The following is an 18,058-nucleotide window of genomic DNA, read 5'->3' on the forward strand; positions in this document are numbered from 1 at the left end:
TTTTTTAACTTTATGAGCATTTGACTGCACGTAGGTATCACATATACCATGTGTGTGCCTAGTGCTCACAGAGGCCAGAAGAGAGCATTGACTCCCCTGGGAATGGAATTAGAGTCTAGTGAGCAGCCATTTGTGAGTGCTGGGAACCAAACCTTGGTCCTCTTGAAGAGCAGTAAGTTCTCTAACTGCTGAGCTGTCTCTCCAACTCTTTTAAATTAAACTTTTAATTTTGTCCTAGAGGCCTGTATTTCTTTTATTGATGAAAATGTTTTGAGTCAGAAGCACTTTTAAAAGTAAGGCACTTGCAGCCAAGCCTGATCCAGAATTCATATGCAAGGAGAGAACCAACTCCCAAAAGCTGTCCCACCCACCCACACACACACACAACAAACAAACAAACAGTGCGGGGAGGGAAACAAAGCTCATTTGGGACCATATTTCAGAAGAACAAAAGCTGGATGTAAAGAAAGCTGGAAGTACATCAAGATCGAGACCGGGAGTCTGGCATGATGGGGTACTCCTGTCATCTCAGCATTCTGAAAGCCTGAGAGAAGTGTGACTTGGAAGCCATCCTGGGCTACATAGTTAGCCATCTCACTATGTAAAAGAGAGGATTTGAAGAGGCAGTTCAGAGAGATTCAAAATAACTGTTATACACAGTGTCATCAGATTCTCAGCTTAGTATTTAAAATAACCCATTACTTTGGGAAGTATTCATTATTAGAAAAATTTTATATTTATGTATGGCTTGTTTTGAGGGGAACAATGTCATATTGCCTCTTTTTGTGTTAGTTATGAATTTGGAAGTACTAAACATTTTTTTTCTATATTACCACTTAAAAGTTTGTTTTGTTGCTGCTGTCCTGAAATGGCCATTATAATATTTTAGAATTTGCTACTTGAGACTGGCAGCTTGAATTACAAAAGCCATACAAGGTTATTCTGATTATTGTTTTAGAATTTAATTTTTCTATCAATGATAGGGTACTCTGAGAGAATATCAAAAAGGAGACAAGTGTCACTTTTCTTTTAAAAAATTATGTTTGTAATATGTAAAATAGTTGGTTATATTATAACATTTTATTTATGTATATAATGTACTTTGAATATAACCACCTAATTTTTTCCTTTAAATAAAGACTTTAGTGACCAGCACTCAGAAGATGGAGGCAGGTTCTCTGAGTTTTATGACTACATAGTCTACATAGTGAGTTTCAGGTCAGTCAGGACTATATAGTGAGACCCTGTCTCAAAAATGTTAGACTTTAAAGAAGAGGTGAAAACAAAACAAAATAAAACATATTTAACTTAAAATGTAGTCTTATAAACATAAAGAAAATATTTAAAAAACACCCATGAGCCTGAGACTATGACACAACCAATTTTTACTTTTAGAAATCTAATTAGAAACTAGTCAACCATACATCACAAAGCTGCCTTGAAAAACAGCTAAAATGAATGAAAAGATAAATAGATGCTATTTCCTTTTATTCTCTGGGTAAATTTTACCTAATAAGTTGGTATTTATGTATGTTAGTTTATATTTTTCATTGGGAACACTGTATTTGTTTGGTTCTGTAAGCCTGGCCAAACAGCATGCCAAGAAGCCTGGGGCCCTATAAAGGGGAGAGTTCCTGGAAGAGTGCTCTCTTGTATATGGAAAAACCCTAGCTCAGAGAGAAATTCTTGCCAAATTGTCTTTAGCTGTTGGATTCTAGCTGAAAATTATTTTACTCTATAATATAGATATCTAGATTCATTTGGTTTCTAAATTCTTAGAATATTCTACCTGAAAAACAAACTGAAGTCAGTGTTTTTGTTAATTTAACAAAACCTTTTACAGCACTTAAACCTTAAAATGTAATTTGTTTTAAATGGTTAATATATAAAAGAAAAAAGGCCAAAGTTATAGATCTGTTTTCAGGACAGTAAAACTAAAAAGATAATTTATTTGCAACTGATTTCGTTTCTAGCCCTGTTTGTTTCCGAGGGCTAGGTTGAACAATATTTACCAGACATTCCTGCTTTCTAATTCACTTGTCTGGAATGCTCATAGACCCTCATTCTTGGCTCATCAATAAAACAGATGTGAGAAAGAATATTGTGTGTTTTTCTACCATAATGGTTATGCTGTTAGGATGCATGAACAACCTTTCTGTATTTGGCGTTTCTGTGGTTTTCTGCCATTATCTATGTTAATATTAATGACTCTCTTTTCTAGCCAATGCTTTAAAAAAAAGACTATTGAGGTTCAAACAACTAATGCTTTCTCTTACATTATACATGTGGATTTCTGTGGATTGATTAGCAAACAGTTAAAATGAAAAGAAATAGATGCTATTTCCTTTAATTTGGGCAAATTTTGTTTAATATGTTGGTATTAATATATTAGTTTATTTTTATATATAATATATTAGTTTATATTATCTTGTGGTTTGGGTCATATATTTGTCTAGAATATCAGCTTAATTTTCAAATTCTTGGGAAATCAGAAATTATTTATACAATATAAGCATGAATAAATGAAATATTTTTAGATTTTTTTATATTTAGAAGAAAGTTTGTAAGGAAAATTTCACAATTAATAAATTTATGTACTATTTTAGTTTTATTTAATACTATTTTGCTACTCTTCTAATTTCTAAATCTAACAACATAATTTATGCATATTTATTTGAATTTTATAAATAGTTAATGAATAGATTGAAAAATCTATTAATATTAATATTTACTCTTGTTTTCAAGGGAGAAAATTCTTTAAAAGATTTCTTCCTATGGTAACATCTGAGGCAGTTAACCCTTGACAAGTTTAATATTGTGTAGGTGATTGTTTAGGTATAGTGAATATGACTACAACCACTGTCTTTCTTGATGAGTTTACGTATGAATATATAAATGGGATTTGAAATTGGCAAATAGGAGCTTACTGGAAGTTCCTTACTAATGTGTTCTAGTATTAATTAGTTCAAAGGCATAAAATCACAGGCATTTCATTATATGTTAAATTTGGAGATGAACTTAATACATTTCTGAAACAGAAACATTTTTTGAACTACGGATCAATAAAGACATATTTCTTGTTTTAAAAAGCAAAACTAGCTGGGCGGTGGTGGTGCACGCCTTTAATCCCAGCACTTGGGAGGCAGAGACAGGCGGATTTCTGAGTTCGAGGCCAGCCTGGTCTACAGAGTGAGTTCCAGGACAGCCAGGGCTATACAGAAAAACCCTGTCTCGAAAAACCAAAAAAAAAAATAAAATAAAAATAAAAATAAAAAGCAAAACTATAAAGGAATGCAAAGTAACACTATGTAACAATATTATTCTAACCTTCACATAAAACTATCAGTCTGGCGTGGTGGTGAATGCTTGCAATCTCAAAGCAAGCATAGAGGAACTTACCTTAAAGAAAACAATGTTGTTTAAAAAAAAAGGGGGGGTGGCTAGAGAGATGGCTCAGAGGTTAAGAGCACTGACTGATCTTCCAGAAGTCCTGAGTTCAATTCCCAGCAACCACATGGTGGCTCACAACCATCTGTAATGGGATCCAATGTCCTCTTCTGGTATGTCTGAAGACAGCTACCGTGTACTCATATAAATAAATAAATAATTTTTAAAAAAAGAAAGAAAGAAAACAATGTTGTTGGCAGTGGTGGCACACACCTTTGGTGGCAGGAGGATTTCTGTGAGTTTGAGGCCAGACTGGTCTACAGAGCAAGTTTTAAGACAGTCAAGACTATACAGAGAAACCCTGTAGGGGTAGGGCAGGAGAAAGAGAAAAAAAGTTTGCCTGTTTGTCATATTGTTTTTAACCTCTGCCTTTCCTATTAAATCATGTATCATGAATATTCCCACCATGTCATCATTTATACCTGTGTCAGCAATGATAACTTTTATGGGCATATACATTTCATTTTTAATATATTATTTAATCAGTCTTATAGGTGGTAGTTAAGATTTTTTCCAGTTTTTCTTCATTATGAATAAAACTTTGGCAAGTATCTTAGTACATAGTACACAGATGTTTAAATACTAGTTCAGTGCTGCCTATTGTATAAATTCCTAGAAATAAGATTGATAGAGCAGGTAGTCTATGAATATTAAAGCAAAAATTTCCATAATTTGAGGGCTGGAGAGATGGCTCAGTGAATAAGAGCTTTGGCTGCTCTTTTAGGGGACCTGGGTTTGATTCCCAATACCCATGTGGAGAAACCCTATCTCAATATATAAATGAAATTCTTAAAAAATACACAGGTAAGCTAGTGAGATGGCTCAGTTGGTAAAAGTGCTTGTCACCAAGCCTGATGACCTGAGTTCAATCCCCAGGACTCCACATGATGGAAGGAGAGACCTGCCTCCCACAGGCTGTTTTCTGACCTCCATAAATGGTCCATGATATGCACATAAGTAAGTAAATAGATATAAGAACCTAAATTTCTATGCTATTAAAACACAAAAATATACTCAACCAAAATAGAAAAAGAAAACCTTTTTAATGAAATTAGAACTATATGTAACGGAAGACACATTAAAGCCAGTATTCTAGAAGCATTTTCCAGAAGGGTATCACCACCCTCAGCTAGACTTTTTTTTTTTCCAATTGTGGTAAAATACACATACCGTTAAATTTATCTTCTGTATGCTTAAATGTACAGTTCACTAGTGATAAAGCACATTCATATTGTTGTGTAAATAGTCACTAGAACTCTTTTCATCTTGGAAAACTGAAACTCACTCCCCCTTGGCTCCTGCCATAGCCCCTAACAACTACATTTCTTCCTTCCTGTCTTGTTTGTTTGCTTTTGTTTTTTTGTTTTTGGTTTTTTGTTTGTTTGTTTTGTTGTTGTTAGGGTGTTGTGTTTAGTTTGTTTTGTTTTGTTTTGTTTTGTTTTGAGCCAGGGGTTCTCTGTGTTGCCCTGGCTGCCCTGGAACTCACTCTGTAGACTGAGCTGCTCTCCAACTTAGAGATTTGCCTGCCTCTGCCTCTGCCTGAGTGCTTGTTTAAAGGCATGCACCACCACCTGTCTTCTTCCTGCCTTTAAAACAAAGCAAAAGGTGGTTTACTTCTTATTTTGTGTCTAGGAAGATGTGTGCATGCCACCCATAAGAGGAAACTTGTAGAGTTGATTCTGTCCTTCCATCCTGTGGGTCTTGGGGATCAAACTCAAATTGTCAGCTTCAGCAGGGAGTACCTTTACCCACTGAACCATCTTTCTGGCCCTCTCTTTGATTTTTTTTTTTTTTTTATAGAAGTTATACATATCTCATATAAGGTGGTAACACAGTGCTTATATTTTTGTAACTGGCTATTTCATTTAACAGTATCTCCTAAAGTTGGTCTATATTGTATTATGTGTCAAGAATTTCTTCTGAGGTTGAATACTTTGCCATTAGATGTATCTTCCATACCTATCCATACATCTATAACAATTAAATTTCTTTTTATCTTTTTTGCTGTTGTAAATAATGCTACAATAAACATGGTTGTTAAATTATCTCTGTTCAAGTTTTTTCCTTTAAGTTCTTAAAACACACATACACAAACACACACTCATATACCCTCCTCCCCTAAAGTAGAATTACTGGATCATATGATCCCAGCATTGATGTAACAAGAGCTTGTGTCAGGGTCTATAAGATTAAGTGCATTTGCCACCAAGTCTGAGGATCTGAGTTCAGTCCTTAGGACCCATATGGTGAAAGGAGAGAAGTGACTCTTGAAAGTTGTTCTCTGACCTCCACACGTGTACCATAGCAAGCATATGTATGTCCTGCCACAGACAAACTACTAATAATACAAGAAGATTCTCAACAAAACAAAAATGTAAAAACTTATTGTATCATATGCTACTCTGTTATTTTCAAGATTCCTATTAATTAAGTGTACATGTATGTGTAAGGCCTGTGGCAGCATGTAGACAAGTATATGCATATATAAGTACAGGTGTCCACAAAGGCCAGAAGAAGGCATCAGATCTCTGGAGCTGGGATTATAGGTAGTTGTGAGCAACATAATATGCATACTGGGAACTGAACTGCAATCCTCTGCAAGAGCAGTCTATGTTCCTGACAGCTGAGACATCTTTCCTGCCCATACTTTTGTTATTTTTTCCACTTTATGTATGAATACGTACATACATACTTACCTATCTATGTGTGTATGGTCATTTTGCCTCTGTGCACCATGTGTGTGTCCATCATCTGTTGAGGCCAGAAAGGGGTATCAGATCCTTTAGAACAGGAGTTACAGAGAGAGGATAACGAGCTGCCGTTTGGGCGCTGAGAATGAAACTTTGGTCCACTGGAAAAGCAGCCAGTGCTCTTAACCACTGAGCCACCTCTCCAGCTTCTTTCTGCTGGTATGGTTTTCCAGAGTGGTTATGGTGTGGTGTTATTTCTACCAGCAGAGAACTATTGGGATTTCAGATATTGTGTGTCAGTAAGTTGTCTTTTCCTGGTAATTTGCCTGTTACATCACTGTCAAATTTATTGTTATGATAATTTTAATGTCCTCTGGTGATTCCTTTTTTTGATTATTTAAGTTGTTTTCTTCATTTAAATAAAATCAGTGTTGCTTGAAACTTCCAATTTGTCAGTGAAATGGTTCAGTGAATAAAAGTTCTTACTGACAAGCCAGACCACCTCAGTGACCTCAGGGACCCAAATGGTGAAAGAAGACAACTAACTCCTTCAAGTTGTCTGCTGACCTCCAGGTGTTTACCCTCCCCCTCCACACACACACTTACATACACACTATATATAAATTAATATATACTAAATATATATAATAAAATTTTAAAACTTATAGTTTTCAAATAATTTATTTTTGATCATTTTACTAATACAGATTGATTTTCTTCCCTTTTTTCTGTCAATTTTGTTTGTTTATTTTTGAGACAAGTTCTTATGTAAACCAAGCTGGCCTCTTAACTCACTGTGTACCCAGTGCTGACCTTAAATTCCTGATTCTTCTGTTTCTACTTCCTAATTGTTAGAATTTCAGCCATATACCACCCCAGGTAGTATACATTTTAGTGTGTGTGTGTGTGTGTGTACACATAGTATACATTTTAGTGTGTGTGTATGTGTGTGTATGTGCATTATGCTTTGGCGTATATGTGTTTGTGTAGGTTAAGAGACTTGCATAAGTGAAGGCCAATAGCTGATATCAGAATGTTTTTCCTAAGCCTTTTCTGTACCTTATTTTAAAAGAAAAGAAAAGAAAGAGTATTATATGTGTGTGTGAGAGTTTTGCCTGCGCCATGTGCATGGCTAGTGTCCAAGGAGGTCAAGGTGTCAAATTCCCTGATACTGGGTTTATAGATGATTATGAACCACCATGTGGGTGCTGGGAACTGAACCTGTGTCTATTACAAGAGCAACAAGTGCTCTTAACCTCTGAGCCATCTCACCAGCCCTTCCACCTTATTTTTTGAGATGCGTTCCCACTGAACCTGCATCTCAAGGTTTCAGCTAGACTGGCTGGCACACAGGTGCCTGGGAGCCTCCTGTCTCTGCCTTCATTGCTGGGATTCTAGGCACACCTAGCTTTTACCTAGGTTTTCCCCAAACCCAAATTCAGGTCCTCGTGCTTATGTAGGAAACACTTCATCCACCGAGCTGTCTCTCTAGCCTCCATTTTACTTTTTATCTGAAGTTTTGTTCTCTTTTTTTTTTTTTTTTTTTTTTTTTTTTTTTCATTTTCATTTTAATTTTGGGTTTGAGTCTTACTTTAATCTAGACATATTTTACTGTTAGTGCCATACTCCTTGGGTCTGATATGCACTGGCTTATTGAGTTTGCATAGTTCTCTCTCCTTTCAGAGCATAGTTGTTTGTTTTTAATGAAGAGAATAAGATGAAGTGAAAGAAATTGAAATGTTAGAAACAATGTCACCTTTCAGGACCAAGTTTAAACATTTATCAGCTGTACCTATAGTTCTAACCTAAATATAAGGTTATATAAATATGGCTTTTAACTGTGTGAAACCTTTTTTTCCTCCCTGACAGGACCCATTGGGGCCCAGCCCCTATTCATAGTGCCCAGAAGACCTGGGTATGGCACTATGGGCAAACCCATTAAACTGTTGGCTAACTGTTTTCAAGTTGAAATCCCAAAGATCGATGTCTACCTCTATGAGGTTGACATCAAACCAGACAAGTGTCCTCGAAGAGTGAACAGGTAAGAACCATGGAGTTTAGCTGACATTTGCTATTTGTATTTGCTGTAGTAAATTATTTATGACTATCTTACATATTTGAATAACAATAACATGTAACACTTTGACCAGGAATACTTGATAATTTGTTTGGAAATTTGTACATTAGTAGATGATAAGAAAAATCTTCAAATGTCCTTCACATTATCCCATTATATGTGAACATGTTATTACATGTATATATACATGTTATTCATGTGGTAATAAATAAAGTTTAATCACTGGGTGTGGTAGTGCATACCAGCATTTGGGTGGCAGAGGCAGGTGGATCTCTGAGTCCAAGTCTAGCCAGGGCTGCAGAGTGAGTTCAGGACAGCCAGGACTACATAGGGAAACCCTGTCTTGAAAAGGGAGGTAGGTGGTGATTGGGATGAAAAGTGAATTAAAAAAATAAAAAGAATTGTAAGAACAAGCAAAGACTTGTAAATATAGTCAAGGAAAGTCTAAAGTAAAAATACTTGGAAAAGACATAAAAATCTGGTTAAATTATAACATATATATTATATATCATACATGTATATTATATATGAGTATGTATGTAATATATATGATTCTTTATACATATATTTATATGTGCAATAGATTCTTTTTTTAAAAAGATGTATTTATTTTATGTATGAATGTTCTATCTGCATGTGCACGTACGTGCCAGAAAAGGGCATCAGATCACATTATAGATGGTTATGAGCCACCATGTGGTTGCTGAGAACTGAACTTTGGACCTCTGGAAAGAGCAATAGATTCTTATTATATATTGATTATTCGTATGTGCAATTTATATATTTGAATATCCATTCTTGAAATAGGAAACACAATCAGACAAAGCCAAAACCAAAAGGCTCAAGTCTTGTTTACATGTTGTTTGAAATCTGGCCAAGCACTCTGAGCATATCTTTTGTGTTGCTGTTTTGCGTTCTATGTTCCTTCTACGTCAGTCTTAAGTGCTAGCATTACAGACATGGGTCACCATGGGCCCTTTTCCAATTCCTTCTGAACAGTACCAAAATAGTTAAGGATCAAAATGCAGCAGTTAGTTCAAGCTAACCTTTTCAAAATGGATAAAGCTACATCAAATTGTTTCTTTCTGATGTAAAGATTATGTGTTGTTACCTTCTATAATGTCAAAGTTAGCTTCTTTAGCTTCTTTTTAAGTGACTAGGGTTTTCTAATAACTCTTGAGCATGAGGTGTTTCTTGTTCCTATACCACATATACAGATATGTAACAGTAAGGTATTAATAACAATACTAGAATAGGTATCCTAGGCCAAACAAGTTTGTACTGTAGTCGGAGGCTTTCTCTTGGTGAGATACCCAGGAAATGCCGTGAGTCATTCTGCGAGCTTCTTGCAGACTTGCTCTCTGCACTTATTTTCTGCTTTTGGGTGTACATGTTGGCTTCATCTACTTTTTTGTTTGTTTGTTTTATTTGGATTAAAAGTGACTATTTTGTGGCTGGAGAGATGGCTCAGCAGTTAAAAGCACTGGTTGCTTTAGGTAGCTCACAACTCCACTCCTGGGGGAACCCCACACTCTCTTCAGGACTCTGTGGGCACCAGGCAACACATGATGCACAGACATCCATCTGAAACGGTTCGTGTATTTTTAAAGAGGCGAGCGGTCACAATAACTAAACTTCATATATGTTAGAAATAGGACGTCAGGTCTGCCCAGCTAAATGTGTATGGGAATGAACCTGAGTAGACTGTTAGAAATCACTTCAAGGTCTTTAAATGTGGAAATTACATACTTGGTCATTAAGTTAGAGTTTATAGTCTGCGCACCACAGGACAATGGCACCAAGATGTAGGCAGTGCTGGCTGAGGTAAGAATGGGAAGGTGGGCTGTAGCCTTTTACAAGACTCAACATACTCAGGCACACTCCATTTTCAGAATAATTGCCAGGTAAATTTTAAATTTTAAACTGTAGCTTGAAGTTCTGGTAAGAAAGAAGAATATTATTTTCTGCAAGAATTCTCCCCTCCCCGGACTAAACTTGTTAATGAAAGGAAACCACTGAAGGTTAGGTAAAACTTAGCTCCATTTCCTTCAATTTATTTCCAAAATGTATTTTCTTAAATACTCTTTTTAAGTTAAAATGTTGGACTGATTGGCCTAGCAGAGGGGCACACACCTTTAATCCTTGCATAGAGGCAGAGGCAGGTGGATCTCTGAGTTCCAGACAATTTGGTCTACATAGCAAGTTCCAGCACAGCCTGAGCTACACAGTAAGACTCCGTCTAAAACAAACAAACAAGCAAAATGCTGGCAAGATTGCTCAGTGGGTAAAGGCCCCTGTTACCACACCTGATTACCTGAGACCCACATGGCAGGAGGAGAGAACTGGTTCCTACAAGTTGTCCTCTGTCCTCCATATGCATGCCATGGCACATGCACTTACTCACATACATACATACATACATACATGCATACATACATACACAATAAATAATATAATTTAAAATTTTAAGTTAAAATGTATAAGCTTAAATTTTTCTCAACCATACTTTTAATATGGGCTCTTAAATGCTTTAACCTCCCTTCTAGCCCACCACCTACCAGAGGTAATGGGAAAAAAAGATTATTAGGGGAAGTAGAGCTGTTTAGAAATTGTTCTTTGGAGCAAATCCAGTCTGCGTTGTCAGGAAATTAGCAGTTTAGCTCACAGGATTCAGCAGCAGCAGCTCAATCCACTTTAAGTACTTCACAAATATACCAGTAGTGTCAGGAGAGCAAACATGAATCATCGGCAGTGGCACGACCTACCAGAAACACCAACCTCAGCCAAATCCACACAGGTCAGCAGGAACAATTAGGCCAGGAGGAGTTCTTTGCCATACCTCTCAACAAAGCAAAGATTCAAGACCAGAAAGCATTGCAAGCTAGCTATACAAGCCTTCTCACAGTCCGTCAGATCCTATTTCTACTCCCTTCAAACATCATGTGTCTTCCATGGGTCTTGCCTCAGCATGTGAGTCTATCTTAGCAAAATGCCAGATGAGTCTGTATCAGCTGACATCACTCTGCCAATCAGCCTGAGTCCGAGGAATCGGCAGGAAGCCGCCAGAACACCACCAGAAGTTTTTTGGTGCATTTCTCTCTATGGAGTCACACCAAACAGAGCTCAGCTACACAATGTAAGGGGAACCACTACATGTGTGTCGTTATCGAAGAATCCTTCATCACGTGTCCTTTCACCTTACAGTTTGCCTTAGCAGAACATCCTCTCACCTGTGCCTGCTTCAGCGAAACGTTCCTTTGTGTGTCTGCTTTAGCAAAGTGTCCTTTCACCTGTTTCTGCTTCAGGAAAACACTACGTCACATGTTAGCCCCAACAAAACATCATCTGATACAACTGACTTTCCAAAGAAACCATAAGTTTCCACTTCAAAAATGTTATGTATTTTAGTTATGTAGTTTTACATCTTATAAAGCTAAGAAATTGTTTTAATGATATGCATAAATGTTCTGCTAAAAAACCTGCATTTTTAACAAAAAAAATCAAAAGACTATATTCCCACCTTCTCCACTCTTATTGTTATAATAGAAGACAGATATTCCATAACTATAACTGAAACTCACTTAATAGTTCCTGATAATTGCTAGAATTCGTTCTTGGTATTAGAATGTTTGAAGGTTAGGTGTGTTGACTCACACTTGTAATTCATCATTTAGGAGGAGGCTGAAGTAGGCGGCTTCGTATGAATTTGATGCCAGCTGTGATCTATAGAGTGATAACCTATTATTATTTATAAAAGAAGAAAAAGAAAAACAGTTTATTATATTTGATGATAATGCACTGTGGTATATCCATTTATTATTTGAAAAACCTCTATTATTCTTGAAACATATTTGTGAGGGTCTGGGAGGCGCTCAAAGTATTTGTTTTGCAAGCATGAGGACCTGAGTTCTATCCCTTAAGTAATTCATCCACACTCATGCACACACATGTGCACATGCACACACATGCACACACATGTGCACATGCACACACATGCACACACATGTGCACATGCACATACCCATACACACCTCACACACATACAAATTCATGTACATACAAATTCTTCTTTTAAATAATTTAAATAAATTCTAACTGATGAGCATGATTTCTTTTGTATTTTTGCTTTTGCATAATTTTTAACATTTTAATATTTTATTGTCTTAGGCTTTCTGTTGCTGTGATGAAACACCATGACCAAAAAAAGCAAGCTGGGGAGGAAAGGATTTATTCAGCTTACATTTCCATATTAATGTTCATCATCAAAGGAAGTCAGGGCAGAAACTCGAACAGGGCAGGAACCTAAAGGCAGGAGCTGACGCAGAGGCCATGGAGGAGTTCTACATGCTCTTCATGGCTTGTTCAGCCTGTTTTCTTATATAACTCAGGATCACCAGCCCCGGGATGGCACCATCCACAAGGGGCTGGGTCCTCCCTCATCAACCACTAAGAAAATGCCTTACAGGCTTTCTTACAGCCTGAACTTATAGAGGCATTTCCTTAATTGAGGTTCCCTCTTCTTAGATGATTTTAGCTTGTCAAGGTGACATAAAACTAGCCCCCACAATTACTGATTTTCATTGAGGCTTTTGCATATATGTATATCTTTTGACTTTATTTTATGTCTATGAGTGTTTTACATGAATGTGCACCATGTATGTGCCTACTGACCGTTGTGAGCTACCATATGGGTGCTAAAAACAGAACCCTGGTTCTCTGTAAGAACAGCAAATACTTCATTTATCACTCAGCTATCTCTCTAACTCCATATGTATCTTGTACATAGTCATAGCTTCTTAGATTGATTGATTGATTTCGGTTGTCTGATTCCCTGACCTACTAATGCTATCAGGATGTATACTTTTTTTTTAATTTTAGCTTCCAATTATGAAGGTAGCACTTGTTCATCAGTGTCTGGCTCTTTCATTTAGTATATGACTCGTTCCATCACATTTCCTCCGTCTGATGGGATTTTGTTTTTCTTTCTGGCTGAGAAATAACACTTATGTGTACATATGTATGTATATGCAAAGACTTAAAAAAATTAAATGCTTCTAGTTTTAAGCACTTCAGATAAGGAATATGCAGTCTGTGTTGAGGTAATGTTTCTTGAACTGCATCTCAAAAGTATGAAGCCACAGGTGAAAAAAATGGATTAATTCAGTAATATAAAATTGTGGGCTCAGTTAAGCAGGCACATAGCCAACATTAATATAATTGTGGGCAAAGATTGTTATAGTAACTAATCCTGACTGCTAATTACTATCTAGAATATAAATGGGACATCTTCAGTTCAACAGGAAGAATGTAGAACTCCAATGGATGCAAAGGAAACAAACACAGAATTTGCAGAAGAGTAGAAACACACACAGATGTTCAAATTACTTAGTAATGAGTGAGAACTAAATTTATAAAGGTTTTAAGTTATGCCCACCAGACTGGTAAATATTAGAAAGCAAAATCTTTGACTGAGACATAATAAACTAGAACATCAAAGGGTGTTGGTTATAACCATTTAGGAGAGCAATCTAGTAGTTCCTTGTTCATAGTAGTTCATTGGTAAAATTCACTTTGGCCTACAGTCCTTCTTCTGGGTACATAACCAGAGGTTAATTCTTACATCAGGTCATAAGGATACATGCATGGAAATGATGCATTGCAGCTGTGTTTCTTTTATAGCTGTCAGTTAGATAAATAATGTCTACTTGATGGGAGAATGGCTAAATAGTGTAGAATATAAGCCAAGTGAGCTTAAAATCATTTACAACTGCTATTCACAGATGAAGCCTTTGAATATAATTTTGAAAAATAACTATTTTTTTTAAAAAGTAACTGATATTGCCACAGCAGTATGAATCGATTTTTTAAAAAATCACATATAGAAGGTAGAGGTAAGAACACATAGGAGTAGATGGCCTATCAAGCACGGCAGAAGGGATGACTTAAGAGAATGGGTGTAGGAAATGGAGCTGGCAGGAAGGACGTCGGTTAGCTAGAGGGGTTTCTGTGCCAAGAACTGACAAGGATGATGAACTCAGCTCTTTTGTTTTTCTTTCTCTGTAGCCCAGGCTGGCCTAGAACTCACAGAGATCTACCTGCTCCTGTTTCCCAGGTGCTGGGATGAAAGACATGGCCCGCCACACCCAATCCTAACAAAGGCTTTCGTACTTTAGGAATAAAAGTGTAGCCTAAGGATTTATTTAGCAGTGATATATTTTAAGTAGGTTTAGAGACAAAAAAAAAAAAAAAAAAAAAAAAAAAAAAAAAAAAAAAAAAAAACCCTAAAGATAAAAACAAAAAATTTTAAGTAATCTAACTGCTAGAACTTAATTTAAGGTGGTGGTAATTCTGACTGATAAATTACTAATTCTGTGGAGAGGTGGGGTCAGGTCATCAGGTAAGGAGTTCAGTCAGGTTTCAAACTGGAGAACTGAGGAATCTGGAGGCACCATTAATTAAATAGAAGTAATAACAGAATAGAACCAAATTTCACTCAGGAGGAAAGTTGTTCAGTTCAGCTTTACATGTTCTCTACTCAGTGTTGGAAGGTCACGGAAACAGATCGACTGTCCACTGCTGGAAAATTCACCAAGGAACGACTATGTGCTGTATATCAAAGCAGGTTGTTTTATCTCTGAGATATTTTGGCCCTACTATTTCAATATCCTCTACCATTTTGATATTTAGAGTGGTTTGGGCTTCTAGGAATTAGTAAACTTAAAAACAGTTGTTGAGTTAAAAAAAAATCTAACAAATATATAATTTTTAAAAATGGACTTTGTAATAATGGCCACAGAAGGAAACTTTCAAAAGCAGAGTCTTTGAAATTTGTTGAATCCCAAGGTTGATAAATAAATCAAATCTTTGGTGTCACATTACACACGAAAGACATGATGATATTGACATAAAACAGTTTTCAGTAAAACACAAAATTTGAAAAACGGGGTAGAAAATAGAGATTTTTTTTGTTCTGTGTAGAAAACTTTCCTGGGAACTAAGTCAGCTTGATTTCTTTTTTTTTTTATTCTGGGAAATTCTGATTTTCTTCTCTCCCTTTCCTCCCCACTTCTCTGAGCTAGATTTTAATTTTTTGATTCTACTTTAAATCATACCAGTACTGTACAAGTGTATTCTCATTGTGATGTATTGAGATTGTGTAAACAATTCCTCTCTAGACATAAATTGGCATATGTCCTTTTAGATATCTTTCACTGTCTTAAAGCATTTGTGAGTAAAATAATATATTGGTTTGTAGGTATTTGATATAATTCTCTATAGTCTATAGTTTTTTAAAATGTAAGTCTCTAATGCCTTTCCATGTTACTATATATTGGGATCAAAATGTTTGCTGGTACTGAGGAGTGAGCACAAGGCCTTGCACATGCTCGCAAGTGTTCTACCGCTGTGCTCTGTCCCCAGCAGGGCATTTCACAGCACCTCACTGAGTAGGTGGCGTTGTAAGAGCAGGAACTCTAAGGAATACAGATGTGTTCATTGCTCTCAGGAAGTCACTGTAGGAATGAAGGATATAATTATCACATGATACACTGACTGTTCTAGATAAAGATACAAGCAAGATGTGCAAAGAACATCTTTTTGAGAAAGGAAGGTAAATAGTTGAGTGCTTAGAAAACGTGAAAGAGATTTTGAATCAAATTCTAATAGTAGTTTGCTGATCAACAGTATCCCAAAATGATTGATTTGTTGGATTCAGTTTTTTTGGGCCTGAGAACTGTGTCGTCCTTTGCCAGCAGTCAGTCTTCCTGCTATTTGAAGCTGTGGTCTGAGAGCAGATCTTGTTTTGAGGTGATTAAACAGTTCCAGGAACTATTTCAGTCGATAATTTCGTGTGTCATCTTGCAGAGGGTTATGTGAATGTGTTTTTTTCCTTTCTTAGAGAAGTAGTTGACTCGATGGTTCAGCATTTTAAAGTGACTATATTTGGAGACCGTAGACCAGTGTATGATGGAAAAAGAAGCCTTTACACAGCCAATCCACTTCCTGTGGCAACCACTGGGGTGAGATGTGTTTCTTTATTGTAAAGCTATACTTGTGCAGTATCTCCTTCATTTTATTCTGTTTTTAAGATTTACTTATTCTTTTGTTTTGTTTTGTTTTTTTTGTTTTGTTTTTCAAGACAGCTCTGTGTAGCCCTGGCTGTCCTGGAACTCACTCTGTAGACCAAACTGGCCTTGAACTCAGAAATCAACCTGCCTCTGCCTCCCAAGTGCTGGGATTAAAGGCATGAAGCACCACTGCCCAGCAGATTTACTTACTCTTATTTTATGTGATTTACTTATTCTTATTTTATATGAGTGTGTTGCCTGCATGTATGTCTGTGCACCATGTCTGCACGGTGTCCGAGGACGCCAGAAAAGGACATCTGATCCCTTATGATTGGAGTCATAGCTAGTTGTATGCAGCCCTGTGGGTGCTGGGACCCAAGCCTAACTCCTCTGCAAGAACAAGTACTTTTACCACTGAGCCATTTCTTCAGCCCCCTATCTCTCCCTTTAAATTATAATCTGTATTAATATGATCATTTTTTAAACTTCTGTTGAAATAATTGCAGGTTTACCAAAAAAGCTTCAAGAACAATGCAGAACACTCACATACCCTTCACTCAGACTCACTAATGGCTTTAACATATGCTGCACTGATTAACTTTTTTTCTTACTGCCTTTTGCTCTTTCAGTATTGCTTGATGTATTGATATAAAGCAACGCACATACATACTTATCTTTTCATAATCCATTCAGACTTTGGTTGCATACATTACGCTCATTATTAATACTTTAATATATATTACTCCCTAACAAAAAGGGCAAAAACTAGAATCTATTTGCCAATTTAATTAAGTTTAATATTGGCATAAGACTTTTTTCTGATCGACAATCCATTGTCTAGTATTGCCCATTGTTTTAATTATGTTCTTCAGTGTCCTCCCTTCCTCTGATAAAGAACCCAGACCGGGATCGTGCTAACAGGCATCACGTCTTTACTCTTTATTATGGAACAATTTTCTAGCCTTTTTCTTTTCTTTTATGATATAAACATGATTGAATATCATAGGCAAGTTATTTTTCAGACTGACCCTGAAGTGTATTTGTCATCTTCTTCCCCCAGTTATGTTTCGTTTATATATTTCTGGCCACAATGTTGCAAGAATGTTCTTTTATCACTGCAGTTGTACCCAGAGGTACATACTATATATTTGTTCCATTAATGGTAATGTTAACTTAACCACTTGGTTAAGTTGATTTCTGCCCCTTTTTCCTACCAAGATATTCTTTTTCTCCTTGTATTTAGTATCTTAAGGGGAAGTATTGTTTTTGTTTTTTGTTTGTTTGTTTTTACATGTAAAGTACAAATAACATCTTAGTCATTTCTAAAGTACAATTCACTGCTGTCAAGTCCCTTTACAATGCTGTCTAACCATTAACACCATCCACTCCAAAGCTGTCTCCATCCTGTTAAATTGAAACTCTGTACCTACTAAACATTACTTATTGCCCTTTCCCATCAACCCTTGGCAACTAGCATTCTCCTTTCTGTGTCTGAATTTGACACCACTAGGCACTTCAAGTAAATGGAATCATGAAGCATTTATCCTTTTATGGCTTGCTTATTTCACTTAGCACTATGTCTTCAAATTATATCCATACTGTAAAATTTCTTTTTCAAGGCTGAGTAATGAGTCTATTACATTTATATAACACATTTTGCTTATCAGTTTTCTGTTGATAGACTGCATTTAGGTCACATCGTATAATGCAGGGCTGACTTTTGACCTGTTCTATAGTACAAGGCTGGCATCTTAACTTATAATCCCAGTAAGTCTGTA

At 36.3% G+C, this 18,058-nt stretch overlaps 1 protein-coding gene across 1 annotated transcript in view; it reads left to right on the top strand.

Moving 5' to 3' along the window:
• Positions 1 to 18,058, top strand: part of Ago3 (argonaute RISC catalytic component 3) — an 85,538-nt gene that overhangs the window by 3,692 nt on the left and 63,788 nt on the right. The window contains exons 2-3 of the mRNA XM_034502336.2: positions 8,007 to 8,178; positions 16,112 to 16,232. Coding sequence (XP_034358227.1) covers positions 8,007 to 8,178; positions 16,112 to 16,232 — 293 coding nt within the window. The remainder of the gene's footprint in view (positions 1 to 8,006; positions 8,179 to 16,111; positions 16,233 to 18,058) is intronic.

Source organism: Arvicanthis niloticus, chromosome 5, assembly GCF_011762505.2.
Source record: "Arvicanthis niloticus isolate mArvNil1 chromosome 5, mArvNil1.pat.X, whole genome shotgun sequence".
NCBI lineage: Eukaryota > Metazoa > Chordata > Mammalia > Rodentia > Muridae > Arvicanthis > Arvicanthis niloticus.